This window comes from Trachemys scripta, chromosome 7 (assembly GCF_013100865.1).
Source record: "Trachemys scripta elegans isolate TJP31775 chromosome 7, CAS_Tse_1.0, whole genome shotgun sequence".
Lineage (NCBI taxonomy): Eukaryota > Metazoa > Chordata > Testudines > Emydidae > Trachemys > Trachemys scripta.
In genome coordinates, this window is record NC_048304.1 from 52,378,915 (window position 1) to 52,406,310 (window position 27,396).

A 27,396-nucleotide genomic window follows, 5' to 3' on the forward strand; every position below is an offset into this window, starting at 1 on the left:
ATTTTGCATACTAATCTGATAAGTTGGATGTTGTTCCCAGCACATAGTTTGTTCTCCAGCCTTGTGGATTATGCTTTTTCGAGACCATGCATTGACAAACTGGTCATAATTTTCTGGTATTCGTTCAATATTTCTTACAATGGCATCGAGGTCATTGGAGAAGCTCTTCCGTTTTACTTTCTTAAAATTAAAGCAGCACCAGCATTGTACTGAGTTTAGCATTACAGCTGCATTCTGGATGGCGATGGGTTGGCGCTGCACATGTGGAATTGGGCCCAAACTAAGTTTGTGACCTGAACCAGTTATGTTGTTGCTGATAAATGCCAGATCAGGGTTGTAGCCTCATTTCCATCAGCTGCTGTTGGAAGAACTGGAGAGCTTAGGATTCTGAATTAAGTGGTGTGCATTTGGCCACAATTCAGCTGGTTCATCATTTTTATCAGTTACGCGATAGCCCCATTTGACGTTATGACCAATGATCACCTGCGTTTTGTCACGTTCAGGGTTGTGGGCTTGTTAACTTGAATTGTTTGCACTGCAGTTTATAGACAGACACAGTGGAAATGCTACCAGTGTTTACAGTCAGGACTTCAATGTCATTGTTATCAGTCATAGATGTGTTGTTGATGACAAGATTAAATTAGACAAAAATGGCACTGCCATATTGCTTGTGTGGTCTTTCAATTGTCACGTTCATCCCAAATATCCATTTTGGCTATAAGGTCTTGTTTGGCACCCAAGAGCCCTTTGACATTTGCTGATATTATTATCAGTGCTGCCCTGATGAGGACCTTTTGTATGATGCTGATGACTGCGTCAACCTTTAGTAGTAGGTGTTCAGCAGGATTTGCAGATTCAGAGACGCTAACGGGGACCAGTATGTGAACACTCTTGTAACTATGTTCAGTGTCACTCACCGGGTACGACGTAGCACCCTGTTCAAATGCTCAGTTTGGGAAGGCAGTGCTACAGTTTCTAATCCATTAAAACTCCGCTCCCACCTTCCATATGGGCAATACCGCTCACTGCTCCCCTAGATGGGAATGTTCAGAGGCCCTCAGAGAAGAAAGGCAACTCATCAGTAACTGTTGTTCTTTGAGCGTTGCCTCTGCTCATTCACAATACCTTCCTGTATTCCCTTTTACTTCAGAGTTCTCCATGTAAATGGGTCTCTGCAGTTCAGGAGAAGGAATGAAGGTGATGGAGCTGGTGTGCTCCCTTACATAATCTCGTATGCTGAACGTTTGGTACCAGAAGGGGGTTGCATGCATTTCCTGACAACAATGCTTTTGAAGAGGGTTCTGAAGGTTGATGCTGGATGGGAGGGGCCTTAGATGTGTCTGCTTGCACAGAGGAGACTCTTGAATAACAGTTTCTGGTAAGTGACCTCTTTCCTCTGATATGTCACTGGCATGGTGCATGTTGACTTGTCCCTTGGAGCAGGAATCAGGAAGTGGGCAATGTAGTAGGAAGAGAGCCGGAGACATAAACCCTTGTATCAAAGACCTGCTATGAGGCAGGACCTGCTCACAGAATCTGGAAAGAACAGGGCTGATATTGCAGAAATACACATTCCTAAGAAGTGCTAAGCACAGAGTACTCACGCAAACATATCCCGATATCAAGTGGTACCAGAACATCCCGATATTAAGGATGGTACAAAAACATTCCATAAGGATAACAGGAACACGCTGACCCCTACTAAAAGATAAGGTCAGAATGACAATATGTAATAAAGATGTTTTGATTGAGCCAACATGTACAAGGTGATAACTAGCCACATCGGGGGCAGTAACTATGTCAGAGGTAGTACATAATTTGTTTGTATTCGGGTATAAAGATGTATCTCAGAGGGAGTATCTTTGTCCAGAGGGGGGAATGGAAAGTCTGCCATTCACTGAGCTGCATTCTTGTCATGGGCATACATGTCTTACTATCCTTGTAGAGTCTACCAGGTTCTATTACCATGCTTTGTCAACAATAAACCTGGCTTGGTGCCTTTGTACCTTAAGGATCTTGTGGTCATTGGGCAGTTCGCTTGAGGTCTGCTGTGATGGCTGTCTGCGCAAAGCTGGGGACACACACACACACACACACACACACACCCACCCCCGAACATCTAATCACAGGCAGGAGACAGCTATTGCATGAGCTGAATAACTTTTTTTGTACAGAAAAGTTCAATTCATGTGGTAGCATGGGAGTGCGGCACTCGTTGCTGGAAGGCCATGGTGGGCTGCAGGTGCCTGATGCTGGTAGGCTCTGGTAGTGTTGATTGGCTCCCAAGGGGTTAGTGCTTGGTTGGAGAGCCTACCATTCCTGGGATGAGGAGGATGGAGACTAGTGGAAGGCCTTGAGTGGAAGTGAGGGGAGAGCTTGACTCCTGGTGTTAGTCTCAACTTGTCTCTTCTTCTCGTGTCCGGAAAATATTTATTCCTCTCTGCAAAGTATTCCCATTGGCCATAGGAAATCTCTGGTTTTAGCCAGTGCCTATGTGATATCCTTATGGGAGTTAGATAGTTCTGGAGAAATGATTTGCAGGAAGACACATTGGTTAACTCCAATTTACATGAGGTATAGTAGAAATCCAGCCAACCTGACCGTGGCTTCCTCCTTTCCTGGTGCGTGCTTTAGATCGGGGTGGGCAAACTGTGGGCTGGATCCGGGCAAACTGTAGGCTGGATCCAGCCCACCAGCTGTTTTAAGCCGACCCTCGAGCTCCCTCTGTGGAGCGGGCCTTGCCCTGCTTTGGCGCTGCAGCCGGGGAGCAGGGTCGGGTGCAGCTTCTGGAAGCCGTGGCATGGCCCCCCTCTGGTGCTCCTGCCGGGGAGCAGGGTTGGGGGCTGCTCCATGCAGTTCCCGGAAGCCCCAGCATGGCCCCCCTCCGGCTCCTACGCACTCCAAATGCCCCGCTCTAATGGCCCCCTCCGGTGCTCCAATGGGAGCTGCAGGGGTGGTGCCTTTCGGATGGGACAGCATGCAGAGCCGCCTGGCCGCGCCTCCATATAGGAGCCGGAGAAGGAACATGCAACTGCTTCCAGGAGCCGCTTGAGGTAAGCACCGCCTGGAGCCTGCACCCCTGAGCCTTCCCCTGTGCCCCAACCCCCTGCCCTAGCCCTGATGCCCCCCTCCGAACCCCTCGATCCAAGCCCGGAGCACCCTCCTGCACCCCAAACATCTCATCCCCAGCTCCACCTCAGAGCCTGCACCCCAAGCTGGAACCTGCACCCCTTCCCACACCCCAACCCCCTGCCCCAGCCCAGAGCACCCTCTTGTTACCCCAAACTCCTCATCCCCAGCCCCACCCTAGAGCGCATTCCCAGCCTGTGCCCTCACACACACCCCCATTCCCCCAGCCCAGAGCCCCCTCCCGCACCTGAACTTCTCATTTCTGGCCCCACCCCAAACCAGAGCCCTCACCCCAACCCCAATTTGGTGAGAATTCATGGCCCGCCATACAATTTCTATTCCCAGATATGGCCCCCGGGCCAAAAAATTTGTCCACCCCTGCTTTAGATGCATAAAGTCAAAACCTTCTGGGAGAGTTTCTCTAGGATGGTACCTTTTGCAATGTTAATTGCAATATCCAGTGGCTGGAAATGGAAGCAATTCAGAGAGCAAATAAGGCATAGATTTTTCAACAGTACGGGTATTTAACCATTGGAACAGCTTTTTGGGGCAGTGTGGTGGATTGTTCCATCACTTGAAATCAAGATTGGATGTCTTTCTAAAAGCTTCACCCCAAGTTATTGGACTAGACAGAGGAATTGCTGGGTGAAATTCTGTTATCTGTGCTGTGGCTGTCTGGGCTTCAAATCTTTAAATCTGAGCCTGAGACACTGAAGACAGCCAAGTGTGACTGGAAACCCCACTTGCCATAGAATTCTCTGCTTTTAAGATGTCAGGACTAACGAATGGCCAAACTCCCATTTGCTAACGTTCTGCTCCATGCTTGGATTTATTTTGCCTCGTGTAAGTTTAACGTTCTCTCTGTTTCCAGTATCGGGTAGTTGTGCCAATGATGGGGGCTGTATCAGACCTGTGTGAAGCTCTTTCCAAACTCTCCAAGATCCCTGCAGAAAATGTAAGACCAAGCACACACAATAATTTTGCTAATAAATGTGTTCTTTCTTTTTAAAGCATTTTATTATTGGAAAAACTTTGAAATGGACAATAAGCAAAGAGGAGCAAAATAGTAACTAAGCATTAACTAATTGTACTGATACATAACTCCTTGCTTGCCTGAATTCTAAAGAGAAAGCCATGACACAGGCAAGCCCTGTTCACTTTGTTACCTCCATTATAGTAATGACAGTAATAATGGTTTTAAAAAGGGTGTGTGTGTGTGAGGGAAGAGACAGAAAAATGACTGCCACTACCATTGCAACTTGTCTTAATTTATCCTTTTTACCCCTCATATTACTACTTTGGGGGTATCTATTCCTTAGAAACCTCCTTAGTAGCAACAGGAAATGGGATGTGCTTTATCTTGCTTAAGAAGTGAATAATTTTATTGTCCATTAAAACATCAGGCTTGAAACCTGTGGTTCGTGGGAAGTTGTCTGGATTCCCATGTATATAACTTGTTACCTCATGCCAGTTCAGAGGATTAGTTCAGTTCCTTTGTAGTTATTAAGTGTTTGGTTATTTCTGTCTTACATCCCAGCCTGTTGGGCCTTGATGCACTGGGATGTATGATGATATCTTCACAGGACAGTGGCCACTGTGCTTGACGTGAAGCCACTGGGAGCTGCAGGTACTCAATGCCTCTGAAAAATCAGGCCCAATTGTTATTCTCTACCTCATTGGTCTGATTAGATTCAGTTAATAGTATGTCGGATCAACCATAAGGTGTCACTATAGAGTCTCCATCAACACTTTGGTGACGTGTACATGAAAAATGTCTGAGAAAGAAAAATGAGGAACTGTTTCTAGAATTGTGAATTATTTTAGTTTGTCTAACTGTCTCTAACTTCACTCTTTTAGATGGTGGTGACAGATGTTTATAATCACCGATTCCACAAAATTTTCCAAATGGATGAAGGGTTAAGTCACATCATGCCAAAAGACAACATCTTTGTGTGAGTAACCATCTCTTTGGAAAGTGCAGTGTTGAGAAGAATGTGCTAGGAGATGAGATTTTGGGCTTTCTATATATACAAGCTGACATGTTTTTTCCAACCCCCAGCCTGCCTGTAGGTTGTCCTTCATGTAGTGGCTGCTCTTTGGCCCTATGTCTTTAACTAGGAGCTAGCTGGGCAGTCTGGGGGCACCGTTCTCATGCATGTCCCCTCAGTGGATATGCTTTATTTACAGTAGTGATCACAGTGTGCTAAGTGCTTTCCTGATATAAGTCAAGGTCTCTAGTCTGAGGAGCTCTTAAGTCTGAGTGATTATTTTCTAGTCACTTTGTGCTTATGTTCTATAATTTATAGGGATGCTGCCAACTTATTTTGATCTTCTGTTACTTATTTGTCTTGCTGTAATGCCTTTGAGGCTTCAACAGAATTTGTGGCTCCCTTGTGCTGGGTGCTGTACATATACGAAGTAAGAGACAGTCTCTGCCCCAAGGAGGTTACAGTCTAAATAGACAAAGGGTGGAAGAAAGGAAGTAGTATTACCCCCATTTTGTAGATGAAGAATTGAGCCAGAGAGAGAAAGCAACTTACCCAAGGTCACATAGGAAGTGAGAGACAGATGTGGGAATTGAACCTAGAGTCCTTAAGGCAGTTCCTTAACCGCAAGACCATTCTTCCTCTTTGTCTAAAAAAATGGGTTTTAGTCTGAGGCTTTGTTTTACAAAGCTGTTTTGCTGCCTTTGCTGGTGTATAGTCAGGTGTTCGTTTCTTGTGAAGCAGCTGATATGTCATTTAAGGATGATCACTGCATGACATTGCAGTCTTGTGCTGTCCTGTCACTCTAGTTGTTGTGGCATTGTCATTGAGTAGTAGTACCAGAGTTTCCAAAAAGCTCTCAGTATGTTATTTCCTGCAGCTGTAATTGTGAACTTCGTCATTGTGGGACAAGTTACAATTATTTGGAAGAACATTTGGATTCTGTGTAGTTTGTTCCTTGTGGTTGACATGTTGTGGGATAGAAAGCAGTGTCTTCAGTTATTGAGTGCCAAGTTATATAATCCCCCAAATTACTAAAATGTATAGTCTAAAAAAACAAGAAATAGTAGGCCAAATCTTAATAATTATGTCTCTTAATACCAACTCAGGGATATCACTCCCACTGTTTTAGTCACACACGGTCCTTTTTATGCCTCTGGACAGTGGTTCTCAACCCAGGGGTCCACGGACTAAGTTTGAGGTCCACGGACTAAGTTTGAGGTCCGCGAAAGACTTAGACTGAAAACTGACTGAACAGAATTCAACTCAACAATAGATTTCCAAGGGGGTCTGCACCTCCATTTGAAATTTCCAAAGGGGGCTGCAAATGAAAAAAGGTTGAAAATCACTGTCTTAGGGGACACCAGGATTGAAGACAAGCAAAACAGTCGCAGTTATTAACTATGACTATTTCCTTATTAAAGAAAGGAAAATATAAACAAAACACAAACAACATGCAATGGTTACTTCAATTACCGTTGCTTCTCTATGACTCTGTGGACAGCTTTTAATAGAGATTACACTTTAGAGAATGGGTCTGCACTTGGATGGGACACTTTTATGTAGGTAAACTACAGCCAAGGTTCATTAGTCCCAAAATCAATACTCAGTCCTCTCTGTGTGTCATAAATAACTGAAAAAGTTTATACATGGCAAAGGGTAGGTAAGTCCTGCCTGGTTTATTATGGATGAGCTAAATAGTTTATAAATACTCACTTTTTCCAATCTTAATTAATTGTTGTATGCAGTGCTGTCGTAGCTATGTCAGTCGCAGGATATTAGACTGACAATGTGGGTGAGGTAATAGCTTTTATTGAACCAACTTCAATAACTAGTGCTAACTACTTATGCTAAACTATCTGTTCAACCTTGTATTTAGCTGGAACATCTGAATACCTTTCCCAGACCTCAGGAAGAGCTTTGTGTATCTCGAAAGCTTGTCTTTCTCGCCAACTGAAGTTGGTTCAATAAAAGATACTACCTCACTCACCTTGTCTCTCTAATCTTAACTAAATCCTATGGGTGGGGGGAAGAGTATTTAAATCAGTTACTTAAAAGAAGCCATTCTAAGAATGGTCTTGTAACAAGTCGTTAATGAATATTCGGAATCTTAAATGCTATACAAATCCCACAATTTCTGTTTATCAACGTTAGCTGGTGCTTCGAGTAGTGTCCCTTTGGGTGCTCCACTGCAGGTGTTCTTGAGCCCTTGACTGGAGAGTTTTCTGTTAGCAGTGTTTGTTTGGCCTGCACATGCAGCCTCTGTATCCTGATGCCGCACACCAAGACTATATAGGGATGCGTGGGTGAACTGCCTTCAGTTACTTCTCAACTGCTTTGGCCTGAGATGGAGCCTTAGCGTGTCTGCCTTGAGCGTGCCCAGGGCCGGCTCCAGGCACCAGCCGAGCAAGCTGGTGCTTGGGGCGGCAGATTGAACGAGGCGGCATTCAGCCCAATCCTAGGGTGGCACAGCCGCCTTTTTTTGTTCCAAGAGGCGCCCGGCAGGGCAGTCCTCGTCCTTCCCTCCCCACCAACCGGAGCAGAGCCCTCCCGGCGGGAGGGGCCGTGTGGCAGCGCCCTGCTGTAGCCTTGGCCGCCCCCCTTCTCTCTCTCTCTCTCCCGTCCGCCCGCTCCCTCCCCGTCCCCCTGCACCCGCGCTCCGGCCGCGCTGCAGGTTTTTGGGTTTTTTTTGCTTTCCCGTTCTGGCTGCCCCATGTATGTTTGTTTTTTTTTTTTTTTTTGCTTGGAGTGGTCAAAAAGCCAGAGCCGGCCCTGAGCGTGCCTCAGCTTGTACAGTTTATCCATAGTTTTTGGTTTAGATTAGGTAGTGAATTTAGTTGTTAGTAGATAGTTTATAATTAGTTAGCTATGAGTAATGAGAGGATTTACTTGTTTTGTCTCCCTCCTGTTCCTCCGGGAGCCTTATTCTCCTGGCAGGGCATGCCTGGCTTCCAAGGTTTCAAATGTTGCCTTTCTTGTCGAGAGGCTATGTCAGTAAGTGGTGGCCACTCCAAGTGTGTTGTTGCTTGGGGGAGTCCCATGTCTCCCAGAAGAGCAACTTCTGTCTGGCCTTCAAATTTGGGGCAAGGAAGAACAGGGAAATTAAACTGAGGCTGCTGTTGAGGGCACTTCTACCCACTTCTGAGTCAGGTCAGGAGACTTCCACTGTATGCCTGTCTCTGGACAAATCCAGCATCCCTTCAACAGCGGTTGCAGGTTTTCCCTAGAAAGGGGAAGGCTATGGAAAGCCTCAGGGAAAGCATCAAAGAAGAGGCACTTGGCCTGTCATCATACAAAACTGATCTTGTCCTTTGTTAGATCTATGGTCTCAGAAGCTTCGACCTCTTGGCTTGGTACCATAGAGATGAAAGACTCCTCCTCTTGTACCAGTGGGGCCGGCGAGTCCCAGAGCTCTAAAGAGAAACGCAGCTCAGAGATGGTACCATCTATGAGAGACAAGGAGGGCAAGGATAAGTACTTCACGGTGGGATCATCGGTTACAGCCCGCCACTGGTACCTGCCTACTGGCACCCTTGATGCCCGGTAAACCACAGCTCCAGATACCAATGGTCCCTGGGATGGTACGCTCCCAATCAGTGGTACCATCTACTTCGGCCACATTGGTACTGATCCGCCGCTCGGTACCGCAAGAATCATAGAATATCAGGGCTGGAAGGGACCTCAGGAGGTCATCTAGTCCAACCCCCTGCTCAAAGCAGGACCAATCCCCAACTAAATCATCCCAGCCAGGGCTTTGTCAAGCCGGGCCTTAAAAACCTCGAAGGAAGGAGATTCCACCACCTTCCTAGATAACCCATTTCAATGTACTCTAAGGACTTGTCTGAGATAGATGAACCAGAGTCCCCACTGCTCATGGGTACCAAGTGTCTCTTGGTACTGAGACCTCGATCCCCAGATTACCATCATCCTCTGGTACCATAGGACTCTCCACCCTTTTCTGTTGGTGCCTCTCCCCGCTCATTGGGAGGATATTGAGGAGAATAAGGGAGACTTCCATTCAGTCTCTATCTCTGTACAGGGTTCTCCTATGTTTCTGTGTAGGAACCTGTTTTTTGACATTCACAGAGAAGAGCCTTGTGCATGACAACAAGGGTGGTGGGATCCCTGGACTGCACATTGCCAGCAATTTGCCAGACCACAAACAGCTATACATTGTACAGTCATCAACTTCCACCATTAATGAGGCATTCCTGGACTCAGCTAACACTGTGTGGCAAACACCCACTACTATTGTAAAGGGACAGGTAAGAAATATTATGTTCCCCCTCAGAATTTTTCTTCTCCAGCCCTCCACCTCACTCCCTTGTGGTGCGTGCGGTAAATGAGAGGCGTAAGCAACACTACTTCATATCTACCCTGTAAGGACCAAAAGAGGCTAGACCTTTTTGGATGAAATCTTATTCATCCATGACCCTGCAATTTCAGATCACAAACTATCAGGTGATCATTACTAAATATAATTTTACAAGCTATAATAAATTTACTGAAATTTCTTCCACAGGGAAACATAGGGAACAATTTCAGTCCATCTTCTCACTTTTCAAGTGTCCTTGGAGGCCACAGACAACACTACCGGGTCCATCTTCAAAGCAGTTGTTATACGCAGGGTGATGACTCTGGCAGCTATAATCCCTTCAGTAGAGGCAGGTGATTGGTTTTCAACCTTTGACTTACAAGACAACTATTTCCATATAGCAAGATACCCATCACAGAGGAAAAACGTACATTTTACTATAGGGCAGGATCATTTTCAATACTGAGTACTTCTCTTCGGCCTCTCTCTGGTTCCACAGGTGTTCTCAAAGTTCCTGGTGGTAGTGGCTGCTTACTTCTGATGAGAAGAGATTCTAGTCTTCCTGTACCCTGACAAATCGCTGCTCAAAGGCTGATTTTATGAAGCAGTGCTGTCTTCTGCTCTCCCTTTTTCAGGAATTGGGTTTACATCTAAATGCAAGAAAATCCACAATTAGCCCCTGTACAGAAAATACAGTTGATAGGAGCATACTTGGATTCATTGGTAGATCCTACCTTTCCCACAAACAGGTTCATAACTTTGTCAGGTCGGGTCAGGACATTTCAAGGAAGTCCTTGAACTACAATAAGGAACTGTCTACAGCTCCTGGGACACATGGCAGTTTGCACCTTCATGACTGACCATGCAAAGCTATCCCTCTGCTGCTTTCATGGCTGGCTCAGAATGACTTATTCACTGGCCAGAGACACTTTGGACAGACAGGTCACAGTTCCCCTATAGATGAGGAACTCCCTAGACTGGTGGAAAAGAATTAGCCCAGCGTTTGTGCAGGCATCCCTTTCATTCACCTAGCTCCAGCAACAACCATAACAGCAGATGAATCACTTTTGGGATAGGGTCATCTCAGTGCCCTCACCACTCAGGGCAGATGGCCACCTCAGGAAACCAGTCTCCACGTCAGCCTGCTAGAACTTGGGGCAGTCAAGAACACTTGCTTTCATTTCTTACCCCTCACTGGGGCAAATCAGGATCATGACAGACAATGTGACCTGCATGTTCTATATCAACAAACAGGGAGGAGCAAGATCCATCTCCCTGTGCGCCAAAACTATGAAACTGTGGAACTGGTGTATAACCCATCAGATCCAATCTTTCAGCCGTCTGTCTCCCAGGCATTCAGAATGCCACAGTGAACGTTCTCACTAGGCGCATCTCCTAGGACTACGAATGGGAGTTGGTCTTTCAGAGTTTCCAGTGTGTTTCAAAGGTGGGGATTTGTACAGGTGGATCTCTTTTCCATGTCCAAGAACAATAAGTGTCCTCTATTCTGCTCAAGAGGACGCTAGCCACCACCCTTGGACGAAGGGTCTGGTCTAAGAATTTCCTCCAACACAACTAATACTAAGGGTGCTGAACAAGATCAGACAAGACAAAGCTATGGTTATCCTTACAGTACTGATCTGGCTGATATATGCTTGGCACTCTTATCTACTCCACCTGTGCGTCCAGTTGTCATTCAAATTTCTGACCTTTTCCCATTTCCTTTCCCAGGGTGCAGATCATGTGTTTCACCCCATCATAGGGGTTCTCCACCTCCGAGCATGTTTCCTCACTGGTTCGTAGGGTTAGAATCTTCCTGCTCTGCAGAAGTGCAGCAGGTGTTACTGAACAGTAAAAAGGAGTCAACCCAAATTACTTACCTGCAGAAATCTGAGATGCTACCATTGGTGTCATTGTCACTGACTTGTGCTTGAATCTGTATTGCTATGTCATCCAGGATTACCTGTTGGATCTAAAGAAATCAGGGTTGTCAGCTTGACTAAGGTTCAGTTGGCTGCAATATCAGCGTTTAATTCTCCAGTAGAAAGGGTATACATATTTACTCATCCTATGTCATTAAGGTTTATTAAGGGTTTTGGGAATCTCTACTCCCCAGATTAGGACCCCGCTCCAACTTGGGTCTCAGCGTTGTACTTAAATATCTCACAAGACCTCTATTTGAACCAGTGGCAACGTGCATAACTCATCTATGAAGCTGGCGTTTTTAGTAGCTATCACATTGGCCCATAGGGTTGGAGAAATTGGGGCCGTGATGGCAGGTCCCCCTTTCCAGTGTTCTTCAAGGACAAGGTATCTTTATGCCCATGCCCTAAATTCTTACCTAGGGTACTATTGGAATTTCATCTTAACCAGTGTTTTTGTCCAAAACTGCATAAGTCTCAGCAGGAAACCTGTTTTCATATCTTCGATGTTAGAAGGGTGTTGGCCTTCTACCTAAGTAGAATCAAACAATTTTGGAAGGCACTTAGACTGTTTCCATCACAGACAGATCCAAGGGATCCACAATATCTCCCCAGAGAGTGTTGAGGTGTATCTCTGGGTGTATTATTGCTTGTTACAATATAGTCTCCCACCAGTGGTGTTCATCTCCCCCTACCCCCTCCAGAGGTGATAGCTCATTCTACCAGATCACAGGCAACATCCACAGAATTACTCAAGAACATTCCAGCATCTGAGATACGTAGGGCTACTACATGGGCTTCAGTACACATTTTCTAAACACTATGCCTTAATCCATGCCGCCAGATCCAATGCGGCACTTGGTAATGCGGTGCTATCTTCAGTTCTGGACTCAATTCCAAATCTCCCTCCTCCCTTTGGGATACTGCTCGGGAATCACCTGAAGTGGAGCACCCACAGGAACACTACTTGAAGAAGAAGAAGAGGTTTGAGGTGTGTGTTCCTGTGGGTGCTCCACTATCTGCCCTCCTTCCCCTCTGCTTTGGACTGTTCTCTTAGGGCATTAGGAGAGAGAAAGGGAACTCAGGGTGATCTGCTTGCATAGCCTGTAGAGTCTGGTGTGGTATAAGGATACATAGGAGCATGTGCAGGCTGAACAGATACTGCTAACAGAAAATCTCTGATCGAGGGCTTGAGAGGCACATGCACACCAGAAGTGGAGCACCCATAGGAACACATCTCGAAGAACTGCAGTTACTGCACAAGGTGAGTAACCCCTTTGTATACTCATTTTCCTTAATGTTAAATGAATGAAGACTTTAGAGTGCCTATAAAAGAAAACTCTGTCTGGGTTTAAACAAAGTCTTTTTCTTTGGAAAGGAAAGGGATGAAAAGGCCAATTGTTATGGCTTAATTTAAGCTCTTGGTTAACACCATCCCTAAACATTCCTGCAAAATCTGTTGCTTGTGGTAAAATTCATCTGTATATCAGAATAAAACAAGGTGAAATGGCCTTGATGATAAACCAGGTGCTACATATCACTTCTCTTTGAAATCCTAGAGAAGAATATGTTTAGGTCCCTTAACACAGGGGCGGTTTCTCCCTCTTGAGAAGATAGTTCACCTACAAGTCGCCATTAAACACTCCAACCAAACTCTCAATCTTTCTAACATTACATAAAATAAACTATATAGAATACTAAAACAAAATTGTGCTCCAAACTGAAAGTATACAGGGCAGTCTGGACTGACAGGTCTCCAGTTCCTTCTTACCGCCACATGGTCTCAGTCAGAATCCTCCGTGTCTGTTTTGATCTTCCTTTGCTGTGAATGTATGAATAAATTTAAATACTTTGTATTAGTTTAGTGTTTTCATAGTTATCGCAATACATTTAGTTCTCCCCACCTTGCAGTGCTTCTCCCTGCAAAGGGGGACTATAGCAAAAGTTCTGGGGTTCAAGAACTGTATCTCCCACCCCCCTTCCTTCTCCATTAGTGACAACCACCAGGGCTGCCTTTATTGTCTTGGGGAGGCTCATATTACCACCAAGTGCAGCATCTTCCACTCCTTTTCTCTCTGAATTCATGAGCTCCATCTGCAGAAGCACCTCATGGAGCAGGCCATGACACCCCATTCGGATTCAAACTCTGGAGACCACCCTGTAAAAGGGGTTCAGAAGGTGAGCAGCACCCCTCTGAGCATGAGCTCCAGAGTTGAGGCAAAATCTCTTTAAGTCTAAGAAACCCTCTCACTAGAGTAGGGAACAAGAATATAGGCGTAAGGACAGATCTCTGTCCAGATCTGCCTCTATGAGAAAAGATTCCTCCCCATCTCAGTCAGTCAGGTTAGCCCTTGTGTGTGGGTCCTAAAGAATTAGGTCTACATAAACCTTCTGTCCAAGAAGGATTGGCCAAAGGAAGAAGGATGTGACAATACTGACTCCAGCTCCATTCCACAGATCTAATGATCAGTACCTAGCAGTTCCATCTGGGAGATCAGTGCTGGGACACCATCAGGGGATTCCACAATGGAGCTGTCGGAACACTAGACCCTTGAATGACCAGGATCTGCCAATACCCTCCTCAGGGGCTCCCCAAACCAAAAGGAAGACTAAAGCCTTTACCTCACTGGAGGATATATTTGCTCTGTCACACCCACAGTCTCTCCTGCTATCAGGCTGGGCTCTTCTTAAAGACATCCCTACATCTAGGAAAACCAGCTTGGGGGGAAGAGTATCCTCAACGACTATGTCTGCAACCATCTTCCCATCAGTACTGTCAGCACCACCGGCATAAGAGCCTATCATTTCATCAAGTGAATCTGACACTCTAGAGGAAGCTTCCCACCCGCAGGGGAAACAAGCCCGGTTGGAGACCAAAGAAGGTATTGGAACTGTCCACGTCCTTCTGAATATGGCTACCCAGGGGACTGCTGGTACCCGATGCCTTGGCCCACTCCTTCTCTGGTCAATCCTTACTGATTGCCCTGGGGCCTTTGGGATCCTTACAGTAGGCACCCTGGATCTGTGCAGGAATCACACTGATCCTCCTCTCCCAGCCAGTACCAACGGGCTCTGTCCGAATGCTTGGTGGATGAGATCGAGCCGATTACACCAGTTCCAATAGGTATGTCATCCTTCTCGTCAGATGAGGCAATTGCTTCATCATCGCCTTTTCTACTTGATGACCTCAAGCAGTATCAGGAGTTGTTGCAGTGTGTGGCACTGAGCTGCATATACCTCTCAGAGCGGTCCAGGATATGCAATAGGACCTATTGGACATCCTCTGGCCCTTTGAGAGTGGCCCTTCCAGTTAGCCAAACCATTTTGGGCTCCACTAGATAAGTGTGGCATACCCCTGCCTCTTGTGCCCCTACCCCAGGGAAAGCTGAGAAATTGTATTTCATGCCAGCTAAAGGAGCAGAGTTTTTATTCACTCATCTAGTGCCACACTCCTTAGTAGTGCAAGTGGCTAGAGAAAAGTCTAGGGTCCAAGACTCCCCCAACTGACAAGGGCGCTAAACACCTTGACCTTTTGGGTAGGAAAGCATTCTTGATGACTAATCCACAGTTCAGAGTTATTAAGTACCAGGAGTTGTTAGCAAACAATGATTTCCTGAATTATGTCAAATTTGCAGACAGGGTGGATTAGATTTAAATCAAATTGATTTAAATCACTACTCAGGAAGACTCAATTTAATCATGGATTTCTACATAAAAGTGCATTTTTGTTGTTAAAATCTTAATACATATTCTTCACAACTCAGAGATAGATGTAGATTTCATTTTTAGAAGGTACACACTATACATTTTTAAAGTGATTTATTTTGAAAACTTTTCAGATTAGTTTTACATCGATATCAGAAAACAAATGATTGTTTGGTTGTTCCATTTACCAAAGGTAATTGAAGCAGATATTTATGAAGTCACTGCGAGGTGAACTATCTCCAGTTCAACAGGTTAATCATTAAATTTGGAGGACTTTCTTGCCATGCTGTATTAGGAGGAGAACATCACCAGACAGACATTTAAATTATTTTATTTAACTAAAACAACAATGTTATGTATTCTGGATTTTTTTCTTCAACAGCAAACGTATCATATTTTAACAAAACAAGCACATGAATTTTTGAACTTAAATAGTCAAGTTTTTTTTAAAATCAGGTTGTTTTTGTTAATTGTTTAACTAAAATAGTTTAGGAAAAAGAGAAAATTAAATCAACTGTCACCAGGTCAACATGAGAAACTTAAAATATTGGCTTCTGCAGCTAACTCAGTCGTCTTCACCTTCATTTTCCTGTTTGTTCATAATCTGGAAAAGAAAGCAAGCTTTCGTGCTTTTTCAGGTTCCAAACGATTTCTCAATTTGGAATGACTTAGTCCAAAGGAGGAAAATATTCTTTCTACACGAGCAGAAGAAGCTACTGCTGTTAAAAGTGAGATTATTACTTCAACAGTCTCTGAATCCAGGTGCTTAAGTGACTTCCACCAGTTCACTTTCTTTAAAACATCATCAGCAAACATATATTTCTTGAATGGTTCACCCTTAACTCTGAAGTTTATTATAGTTGGCATTATGGAGGGACGATTGCTGGATGTCCATGTCATAGCCAACTCCTCTTCTTCAGCAGTTAAGATTTGACTCTGGTTCCGAGTATTGAGAATATTTGCAAGAAAATGAGCTGGAGATAGTGCTTGTCCCATTCGTTTTTTTTAATGCTTGTAATTTAACTCTGTCATTGCCTATTTCTCTTTAAGATCTCACTCAGTTACTTCCAGATTTCAACAGCATCAACAATAAAACAGCTATTTCCCTGCATTTTGTTCAAGGCTACAGGAATAGGCTTCAGGATACTCAGCATGTGTTCAACATTTCTCTTAAGACCAATGTTGAGAACTTTGGCTGTGACAGTGCCATTTATTTTTTTTCAAGATTTTGTTCACAAACTGTCATTGGATTAGGCCAGTTCTTGATATAGTACTCAAAACAGTCCACTACCGAGTTCCATCGCATGTCTTGTGGGAGAGTTAGCTTGGTTCCTCCCACTTTTTTCAGAGCAGCTGATGCAAATTGGTTGTTACGGAAGGAATTTGGAATTTCAACAACATTAGCCTTTATTTCTGGAACAATGAAATCTTTGGCTAGGACTTGCATCAAATAAGCACTGCAACCATACATTATTAGCTTGGGATTCTCTTCTAAATTTCTTCTCATCTTGGATACATTTGCAGCATTGTCTGTGACCAAGCTGCGTACTAGACATTTGAATTTTTTTCACTGTTTGTTATAGCTTTTACTGCTACTTCTTGTAAGTATTCTGCTGTGTGTGCATTTCCTGATGTATCAATTGTTTCTGTAAGGAAGACATTCTGTTTTTCTGTTGTCACACAAGCACATACAACAGGATCATTCTGGACATTGCTCCACCCATCAAGACTCAGGTTAACAATTTTACCCTCTAGCCCTTTTGCACACTGCTCAATTTCTCTTTCATACACTTTATTCAGCAATTTGCCTGCAACATCTGCTTTGTTGGGTGGATTGTATCTTGGTCTTAATACCTAAACCATGTTAATTAAGTGTGGGTTCTCAATTATATGGAAAGGAGAGTTTGTTGCATAAACAAACCGGGCAATTTTTTTCATCAATTACCTCTTTTTGTAATCTGCTGGTTTTTATCACAGACTTATCTATGGTTATTTCTGGATGATGGAGTATTTCTTTTTTCCTTTTGGCAGATAACTCTGAAACTATAGAAAATGATGGTGATCTTGAAGGTGGATAGTCTTCAGATTCCTGTATGTTGAGGATGGATTCTCCTAAATCAAATAAGTCAATGCAGTTATTTAATTATTATTACCATACTGCTCATTTAGTATTACTCATTGCATTCACTGACAGTCAGTACTATTGCAAGGTGAAATTGTAAAAGGAAGATTTGCGTATTTCAGCTATTTATTTTTTTATCACAACTGCATCTAAAATTATAGTACAGTGGAGTAACTACTATATTTTTTGCTCAAACATGAGAATTCAAGAATGGTCGAGAAGGAAGACAGGCAGTCCTTAAGAAAGAAGTACGAAATAAAAAAGTTTACCAACCTGAAGATCCTGCATATTCAGACATGTTCCTTTCATCATCTTCCATGCAGCTTCCTCCTGAGAAGGAACACTTCTCATGATGTTGTTTCATTCGGGCAAGCAGGCCTTGCATTTCTTTGTTGCGCTGTTTCCATTTTGCACGCATGTCTGTCTTACCCACAGATAGAGGAACTTCATTAAAATATTCCCAAACTGGGTCTCTTTTATGGCCTGCTGCCATTATAGGTTTTCCCTTCTGGTGAGAGAATGGTATGGTAGATCTCAAATCAATGAAAGCTACACTCAGAAAGACCTCAAGACTTCTGGAATATGCTGCTCAAACAGTTTCACTTTTGTTTCTACTGCCTGTCCCTCCCTTCTCACATTTATCTCCAGACTTCTTCTCGTTGTCGAGATCTATTCCACCCCCAACAATCTTCTATTCACTGAACTTTTTGAAACTTTGCACTTTTCGAGAAAGGTAAGGGATTGACTCTGTGTACACAAATTTGCAGAGGGACAATAGGGTTGAAGTCTGTTATTTCTCACTTCTATATATTATTTATTTTATTTATCTAAAAACATTTTTGCTGTTAACAAGCATATTATTTCTGGAGACACAAATCCACAGTTTGAGAACTGCAAAACTAAGCATCTCTGATAGTATCTTCTGGCTGAGCACTGAGTCCCATTGGGTAGATTAAGCTAAATAATCTATACAGAAGCCCCTGGAACACCATACGATTGGGTCCCTAATCCATGAACTATTGGAACTCATTAACAGAACTTTTTTCTTAAACATTACATGAATATATTGTCTCACACTATAGAATTAGAATTTATAACCCCTATTCCATTATGAGACATTATAGCTCAAAGATATATCTTAATTAAAACTATTGTCGGAGAAAAACAGAGTTCTCACTATTTGTTTGGGTACAGCAAGTCAGATGCTTTATTAACTCTCACAACTGCGCAGAGGGAGAGAGCTAAGCAGGTCTCTCAACAGGTAAACAATTACAGCAAGCATTTATACCTTTTGTTACAGACAATAATAAGCAACAGCTGCATTTTGTTTATACATAGGTCATTCTGATATCTTGTTTTGCTCACTAATGTAGACTCTTAGTCTACATTCCATATTATCTACACAAGGTCGCAGCAACTTCTCACACAGTTCTTTCCCACTCGCCTCACACATTCCTCGCTTCTACAAATCTCGCGTTATTAGGGTTACAGTTAGCCTAACTCTTGCTAACGAACTGTCATGCATTGCATCCCCTTCCTGTCAGTTCTTTCTCTGCTTCCACACTATCTTAAATAGGTTTTTTCCTCAAAAAGCATTTTATAAAAAAAAACCAACCTGATTTAAATAATCGATTTTTTTTTTTTTAATCACTGATTTTTGTCCATGCTGTTTGCAGACTTTAAAACAGACTTTCCCAGGAAAACAAAGCCCAGTGCCAAACCCTTATTGATGAAGGCAGGCTGCTGGCCAAGACATCACTTCAAGTGGCAGTAGATACAGCTGATACTGCCCGTAGAGCCATCACTAGAGCTGTAGTTAAAAGGCATGAGTCATGGTTGCATGGTTCCCTAAGATGGTCCAGAGTACCATTGAGGACCTTTCCTTTCACATGTCTGACTTGTTTAATGAGAAGACCAATTGTTTCTTGACACATTCAAAAAGACTTTAGAACAGCCCTCTGCTCCCTGGGCATTTATGCCCTGGCCTCGAAGAGGAAACATCACAAGCCACCCTATAGGCCCAGACCACCATCTCCTCAGGTGTTCTATCATCAATGCGTATATGATCCTGCATGTTAGGAGTAAAGGGCCATAACTTCACCTATCATCCAAGGGGTTTTTCTGATGGTATGTTCAAGGACTGCGTACTGACATTATTGGCATACCTCGTTGTCTCTTATGCCTTTGGAAGCTGAATTACCCTCTTTGCTCTCAGCTGGGCAAAAATAATTACAGACATGTGGGACTAGACGTCATCCACTAAGGCTACATTATTGAGTTTCTCACCTCCCCACCACAAACCCTCTTCCTGGCTCCTTTTCAGGGACCACTCTCTCACAAGGAGATTCTTCTTCAAGAGGTAAATTCTCTTATCCAGAAAAGAGTCATAGAACCAGTACCCCCTCAATATCAGGGGAAGGGGTTCTATTCCCCATATTTCTTGGTCCTCAAGAAATCCAGTGGATGGAAACCGATTCTTGATCTTCACCAACAATGTATTCAACCAAAAATTAGAATTCCACATGGTCACATTGACATCAATAATCACCTCTCTGAAAGGGGGCACTTGGTTCATGGCCCTTGATATTAAAGACATGTACTTTCATATAGACATTTACCCATCCCACAGAAGGTTCCTCAGATTCCTCTTTGGGCAGGACTGCTTCCAGTTCAGACTCTTTCCATTTGGGCTAGCTTTGCATAACATGCTGCTGTGGATACATAGAATTGTGAGCTACTCTGTTACCTCTTTGCCTCAGCAAGAGTGAGCTTTGCTGGAGATTAGCTTTTGTGTCAGCTCCCAGCATTCCTACTTCGTTTATCTTTCCTCAAAAAGTCTACTTTGAAACCCAAGATGTCCATAGACTTCATAAGAGCAACCCTGGACTCAACTACAGCAATAGCCTGTCTTCCCACAGAGAGATTCCACATCAAGAGTGATCTAATAAAACAGGTCACCCTCAGTCAAGTCAGTCAAGTCTTGCCTTTTCCTCCGTGACCATATGGCCTCATGTACCCTTGTTACACCGTTTGCCAGGCTCCATCTGCACTGCCTACAAACCTGGCTTCAGTCTGTCTACTCACCAGAAAAACTAATCATGAGTGCCAAAGTAAGAATTCCAACCAAGGTTTTGGTTTCGCTCACTCAGTGGACAAAGCCAGAGAAAGTTTGGGTGGGAATTCCCTTCTTCACACCTGTACCCAAGGTGACTATAATCACAGATGCTGCTTTATTAGATTGGGGAGTTCATATAAACAATCGCATCACACAAGGCACCTGGACCCCTCAGAAGGCCAGGACATACATCAATGTAATGGAATTAAGGGCAGTCTGTTGGGCGTGCAATGCATTCTTCCTGCTCATCTGATCCTGACATATCCAAGTAATGTTGGACAAAATGACAACTATCTTCTACATAAACAAGCAGGAGGGAACAAATTCCCTCCTCCTGTGTGTGGAGACAGTCGACCTCTGGAATTGGAGTATCAAATACCACATAACCCTACTAGCAGTATGTGACGGTGCCACCTGTAAGGCTTTATGGAAATATGCTTGTGTGTGTGTGTGTGTGTGTGTGTGTGTGTGTGTGTATATATATAATATATATAATATAGTGACAAAGTTCCTCCTCTATCTTGGTGGGTCCTGTGCTTATTGGCGGATTTTCTTGCCGCAGAGATTCACCATGTGGGTTGGGGAACAGCTCAGAGACCTTCCCCTCTGGAAGAACCCACAGTCCAGGTCCATTGGGAGGTTTGGGGGGAACCCGGGCCCGCTCTCTACTCCGGGTTCTGGCCCAGGGCACTGTGAACTGCAGCTGTCTATAGTGCCTCCTGTAACAGCTGCGTGACAGCTACAACTCCCTGGGCTACTTCCCCATGGCCTCCTCCAAACACCTTATTCTCACCACAGGACCTTCCTCCTGGTGTCTGATAACGCTTGTGCTCCTCAGTCCTCCAGCAGCACACCCTCTCACTCTCAGCTCCTTGCTCCCAGCTCCTCACACTCACATCACAAACTGAAGTGAGCTCCTTTTAAAACCCAGGTGCCTTGATTAGCCTCCCTTAATTGATTCTAGCAGCTTCTTCTTAATTGGCTCCAGGTGTCCTAATTAGCCTGCCTGTCTTAACTGGTTCTAGCAGGTTCCTGATTACTCTAGTGTAGCCCCTTCTCTGGTCACTCAGGGAACAGAAAACTACTCATCCAGTGACCAGTATATTTGCCCTCTACCAGACTCCTGTACCCCACTGGTCTGGGTCTGTCACATATCCCTCCCCCCTGCTCAACGCCAAGGGATTGGGCAGCTTGGGACGCCAGACAGTGCACACGTGACAAGCCATCGGCGTTGCCATGATGGCTCCCTGCTCTGTGTTGCACACTGAACTGGAAAGATTGGAGGGATAAGAACCATCTGGTCACCCTTGTGTTCTTCTCCTTGTTCCGCTGCATCCATTGAAGAGGGGCATGGTCAGTTACGAGGACAAATCTGCGCCTGAGCAGGTAGTAGCGCAATGTTTCCATGGCCCATTTTACAGCAAGGCATTCTCTCTCCACCACTGCATAGTTTTGTTCCCTTGGAAGGAGTTTCCGACTGAGGTATAGAATTGGGTGTTCCTCCTCCCCGACCATCTGTGATAGAACGGCCCCCAACCCTACTTCCGATGCATCTGTCTGCAGGATAAACTCCTTAGTGAAATCAGGGGCTATCAGTACAGGGTTACTGCAGAGGGCAGTCCGTAGGTCTGTGAATGCTTCCTCTGCTGCGTCAGACCATCTTACCAGATCAGGTCCACGGGCTTTCACTAGGTCTGTCGGGGGGCTTGCCCTTGTGGCAAAGTGGGGGATAAATCGTTGGTAATACCCCACCACACCTAGGAACGCCCGGACTTGTTTCTTGCGACTTGGTCGGGGCCAATTTTGGATGGCCTCTAACTTATTCACTTGGGGTTTTACCAAACCTTTTCCCACAATGTAGCCAAGACATTTGGCCTCTGTAAACCCTACAGCACACTTGGCAGGGTTTGCTGTAAGGCCAGCTCGCCTGAAGGTATCGAGGACTGCTTCCACCTTCTCCAGGTGGGTTTCCCAGTCTGGGGTATGAATGACCACATCATTCAAGTAGGCAGCAGCATAACTGTTATGCGGGCGTAATAGCTTGTCCATGAGGCCGCTGGAAGGTAGCTGGGGCCCCATGTAGTCCAAAAGGGAGGACAGTATATTGAAAAAGACCCTCTGGTATAGAGAACGCAGTCTTTTCCTTTGCGTCTTCTGCAAGAGGAATCTGCCAGTACCACTTTGTCAAGTCTCGGGTAGTCAAGTACCGGGCATTACCCAGACGGTCCACTAGCTCATCTATGCGAGGTATGGGGTACTCATCAAACTGGGATACTTCGTTTAGTCACCGGAAGTCATTGCAATATCTTGTGGTGCCATCAGGTTGGGCACCAGCACGATTGGGCTGGACCACTGACTGTGGGATTCTTCGATGATCCCCAACTCCAGCATTTTTTTTACTTCTGCTTTTATTTCCTCCCTTTTTGCCACTGGCACCCAATAGGGCCTCATTGTTACTCTGGCCCCAGGGTTCGTGACGATGTGGTGATATGTCTCGGTTGTTCGACCCGGTTTTGTCGAGAACACATCTTTGTTCTGGAAGATCATCTCAGACACCCCATTCTTCTGGTCTGGTGTTAAATCGGGAGACACTCTCACCTGTTTGGAAGGCTTGTTTTCCTGGGTTAGGTCTTTTTGGACCGTTGTGCATGCCAGGGTTTCAGAAGGTTAACGTGATAAATCTGTTCTTGTTTTCTACGTCCTGGCTGCTGCACCTTGTAGGTTACTTCCCCCATGGGTTCAACCACCTCATAGGGCCCCTGCCATTGGGCCAGAAGCTTGCTTTCTGCCGTGGGTAACGACACCATAACCTGATCCCCTGGTTGGAACTGTCACACTTTTGCCTGGCGATTGTAATGGGTTCACTGGGCCTCCTGTGCCTTCTCCAAATGTTCCCGTACAATAGGGGTAACCCGGGCTATCTGGTGTCGCATCTGCATTACATGCTCTATTATATTTCTCCTCTCATTGGGTTCCTCTTCCCAGATCTCTTTGGCAATATCTAGTATGCCACGGGGGTGACGCCCGTATAATAACTCAAAGGGGGAAAACCCAGTTTAGGCCTGAGGTATCTCCCGGATAGCGAACATAAGGTAAGGTAGTAGGGTGTCCCAATCCTTCCCATCCCGACTTACCACCTTCCTTATCGTAGCCTTGAGAGTTCAGTTAAACCTTTCTACCAACCCATCAGTCTGCAGATGGTAGACCGAAGTTCTCAGGGTATGTATATGGAGTAGCGTACAGAGGTCCTTCATTAGCTTTGTCATAAATGGGGTTCTTTGGTCAGTTAATATCTCCTTCGGTAGCCCCATTCGGGCAAAGATCCCCACCAGCCGTTTGGCTATAGTTTTAGAGGCCGTGTTCCTCAGGGGGAGGCTTCTGGGTAGTGAGTAGCATAGTCCAAAACAACAAGTATATATTGGTGGCCCCGAGCCGTCTTCTCCAGGGCTCCCACTAGGTCCATGGCTATTCGCTCGAAGGGGACCTCTATGATGGGAAGGGGTACTAAAGGTGCCCTCAAGTGGGGACGGGGACTGTGCAGCTGACACTCCGGGCAGGAGGCACAGTACCTTTGCACTTCTTCATGTACTCCGGGCCAGAAGAACCATCGTTGGACTCGTGCCAGGGTCTTCTCTACCCCCAAATGTCCCCCAAAAAGATGACTATGAACAAGACTTAATACAGCGTTCTGGTGTTTTTGAGGTACTAGGATCTGCTGTACCTTCTGCTCCTGCATAGTACTGGTGCAACCCGGTATAAGAGATCCTTCTTCATTATGAAGTAGGGTCCTGGTCCCTGGGTTTTCCCTTCCACGGGGACCCCATCTATTTCAGTCACCTCCTTCCTAATGTTGTCATACCTTGGGTCTTCTGCCTGGTCCCATTCAAAATTTCCTCTCCCGGGGCTAATCTGCCCAAGATCTAGGGGCCCAGTCTCTGTTGCCTCTACTGGTTCAGAAGCATTAGGGTGGGGGTCAGACTCAGGTGCTTGTCCCTCTTGAGTGGCCTTCTTTTCAGCTGCGCGGATCTGCCTACCTACAAGAGCGACCCTCTGGCTTTGGGTCAGTATTCGCGTTCCCAAGGCCTTAGCTGCCCTTCTTTCCCTTTTTGTCTTTCTACCCTGTCTGGGAGTGGAGAACAAATCTGGGGATATTTCAGAGAAGATTGGGGGTTGACAGTCTGCTGTGGATGCCTCACCAATTTTAGGGTTCCCATCTTTCTCCAATTCCCCTACTGGGAGTAAGTTTCCAAACCCTGGGAAGTCCCTCCCTATGAGCACCAGGTATGGGAGTTTAGGGACTATTCCTGCTGCTACCTCAGTAGTGTTCCCTTGGATCTTGATTTTTACTGGGATGGTGGGGTAGTAACTAACTGTCCCATGGACATGTTATCTCCGTACGTTTAGCCTATAGCAGCTGACTACGCTTCACGAGCTTCCCTGAGATAAGCGTGATAGCACTCCCCGAATCAACCAGTTCCGTGGTCCCTACCCCATTTAGTTTCACTGGTCTGGTATACATATGTGGGGTTAGTGAGACCCCCACAAGGTGGATTAGGGAGCATGGATCTGCCCAGTTCCCCAGGTTACACTGCATAGGCTCCTCAGCATTGGGACACTGTGCAGCTATGTGTCCCCCACTCCCCGCAGGCATAACATCTGTATGGAGCCCTAGGCGTTCCCCGGTCTCTTGGTTTGGGCAGTCTAACATCATGATTCTCTTCTCCCTCAGTGCTTCAACTCTTTATGGCCTCTGATGGGCCTTCAGCCTCTCTCTTTTTCCTCCTGGGCCCTCCTGGTGGCCCAGTCACCCGAACTTTAGGGCTTGGTGCTGCTAGTTTAACTCAGGGTGCCTCTTCCTTAACTGGTCAGGTCAGCTCCCTCGCTGTCCTTCGCCTCTCTACCTCTACTTCGTCATAGGTGGAGGGTTCGTTCTGGCTTACCCAGGCACGAAGGTCTGGTGGTAGTCCCCTCATGTATCGGTCGATGACCAGAACCGCTAGTATCTCTTCTGGACTCTGGGACTCTGTTTGCAACCACTTTCATGCGAGATGGATGAGGTCATACAATTGGGACCGCGGAGTTTTGTCTTCCTGGTACCTCCAACCGTGATACTACTGGGCCCGCACTGCTGTCGTTATCCCAGATCTGGCCAGGATCTCTGCTTTCAGCTGGGGGTAGTCTGCCTCAGCCTCTTCAGGCAGATCATGGTAGGCCTTCTGGGCCTCCCCACACAAGAATGGGGCAAGGATGCCGGACCACTGATCTTGAGGCCAGGCCTCCCATAGGGCTGTCCTCTCAAAGGCCAGAAGGTATGCCTCTACATCATCCTTCGGTGTCACTTTCTGCAGCCAATGGCTGGCCCGTATGAGCCGCGTCCCATCATGGCCGCGGTTCAGCTCTGTAAGGGACTTCACCTAGTTTACCAGTTCCCGCAACATGGACCAGGCTGCTCAAGACCGAGCTATCAGCAGGTGATTAGTCTCTTGCTGCAGCCGCACTGCCTCCTGTTGGGCGGCTGCCTGGACACGGGTAGCCTTCTGCTGGGCCACCGTAGCTTGTATCAGTGCCTGTATTACGTCATCCATTGTGGTGAAAAAAATAAACCCTCTCCTTTTTTGTTTTTGTTTTTTAATCACCCTCCTTCTTCCGCCACGCTGTGCACCCCAAGATCCCACTCCTGACACCAGTGTGGCAAAGTTCCTCCTCTATCTTGGTGGGTCCTGCGCTTATTGGCGGATTTTCTTGCCGCAGAGATTCACCATGTGGGTTGGGGAACAGCCCAGAGACCTTCCCCTCTGGAAGAACCAACAGTCCAGGTCAATTGGGAGGTTTGGGGGGAACCCGGGCCCGCTCTCTACTCCAGGTTCCAGCCCAGGGCCCTGTGGACTGCAGCTGTCTATAGTGCCTCCTGTAACAGTGCATGACAGCTACAACTCCCTGGGTTACTTCCCCATGGCCTCCTCCAAACACCTTCCTTATTCTCACCACAGGACCTTCCTCCTGGTGTCTGATAACGCCTGTGCTCCTCAGTCCTCCAGCAGCACACCCTCTCACTCTCAGCTCCTTGCTCCCAGCTCCTCACACTCGTACCACAAACTTAAGTGAGCTCCTTTTAAAACCCAAGTGCCTTGATTAGCCTCCCTTAATTGATTCTAGCAGCTTCTTCTTAATTGGCTCCAGGAGTCCTAATTAGCCTGCCTGCCTTAACTGGTTCTAGCAGGTTCCTGATTACTCTAGTGCAGCCCCTTCTCTGGTCACTCAGGGAACAAAAAACTACTCATCCAGTGACCAGTGTATTTTCCTTCTACCAGACTCTGTACCCCACTGGTCTGGGTCTGTCACAGTATATCTGTATATATGTATATGTATGTGTTTTATGCTACATATGCCATGTAACATATCTCTGTAAAGGTTATGATCTACTGAATCTATTGATCCTATTTGTATGTATGTATCATTTTTGTATTTGAAGTTATGAATATTGGCTGCATACCTTTTTGATTCTAAGTAGGCTGTAGTGAAGCAGTTGGTCAGCTTCCTGAGAAAAAACTATTCTCAGTACGTGCCCAATCAAGAAACACTTAAGCCTACAATGAACTTGGAGACACCAGTCCACATCTGGGCTTTCCCAGGAATATGGCTTGGCTGGTAAGGAACTGAGTCATGCATGGGCATGTGACTTGCCCAGGTGACTCCAAAACTCCATTCTGTAGCTGGACTTTGCATAGGAGAGAGGAGGGGGTCTCCACCCAAAAGAGAGAGTCTATTTAAGCCCAGGGGAGACCCCTCCATTTTGTCTTCAGCTGGCTAAAAAGAGGGCCTCTTCGCCCCCAAAGATACCTGAAAGAAACTGGAACAAAGGACTGTGACTGCAAGGGGTGTGAGTGATTGCTGGACCCAGACTAAAAGGAGATTAGTCTATAAAAGGAAGCATTCTGAAACTGGTGAGGATCTTAGCTGTATTCAGTTTCTTACTGTATTAAACATAGACTTGCGTGTTCTATTTTATTTTACTTGGTAGTTCACTTTGCTCTGTTACTACTTGGAACCACTTAAATCCTCCTGTCTGTATTTAATAAAATCACTTTTTACTTATTAATTAA

The 27,396-nt window shown here is 45.5% G+C and overlaps 1 protein-coding gene across 4 annotated transcripts in view; it reads left to right on the forward strand.

Annotated features, from left to right (window-relative positions):
- Positions 1–27,396, forward strand: part of USP4 (ubiquitin specific peptidase 4) — a 149,660-nt gene that overhangs the window by 86,670 nt on the left and 35,594 nt on the right. For all 4 annotated transcript variants that reach the window (XR_004646594.1, XM_034777089.1, XM_034777090.1 and 1 more), the window contains 2 exons: positions 4,001–4,084; positions 4,987–5,081. Coding sequence is in view for 3 of the 4 variants with exons in the window: in XM_034777089.1 (XP_034632980.1) it covers positions 4,001–4,084; positions 4,987–5,081 (179 nt within the window). In the remaining variant the exon portion in view is untranslated. The remainder of the gene's footprint in view (positions 1–4,000; positions 4,085–4,986; positions 5,082–27,396) is intronic.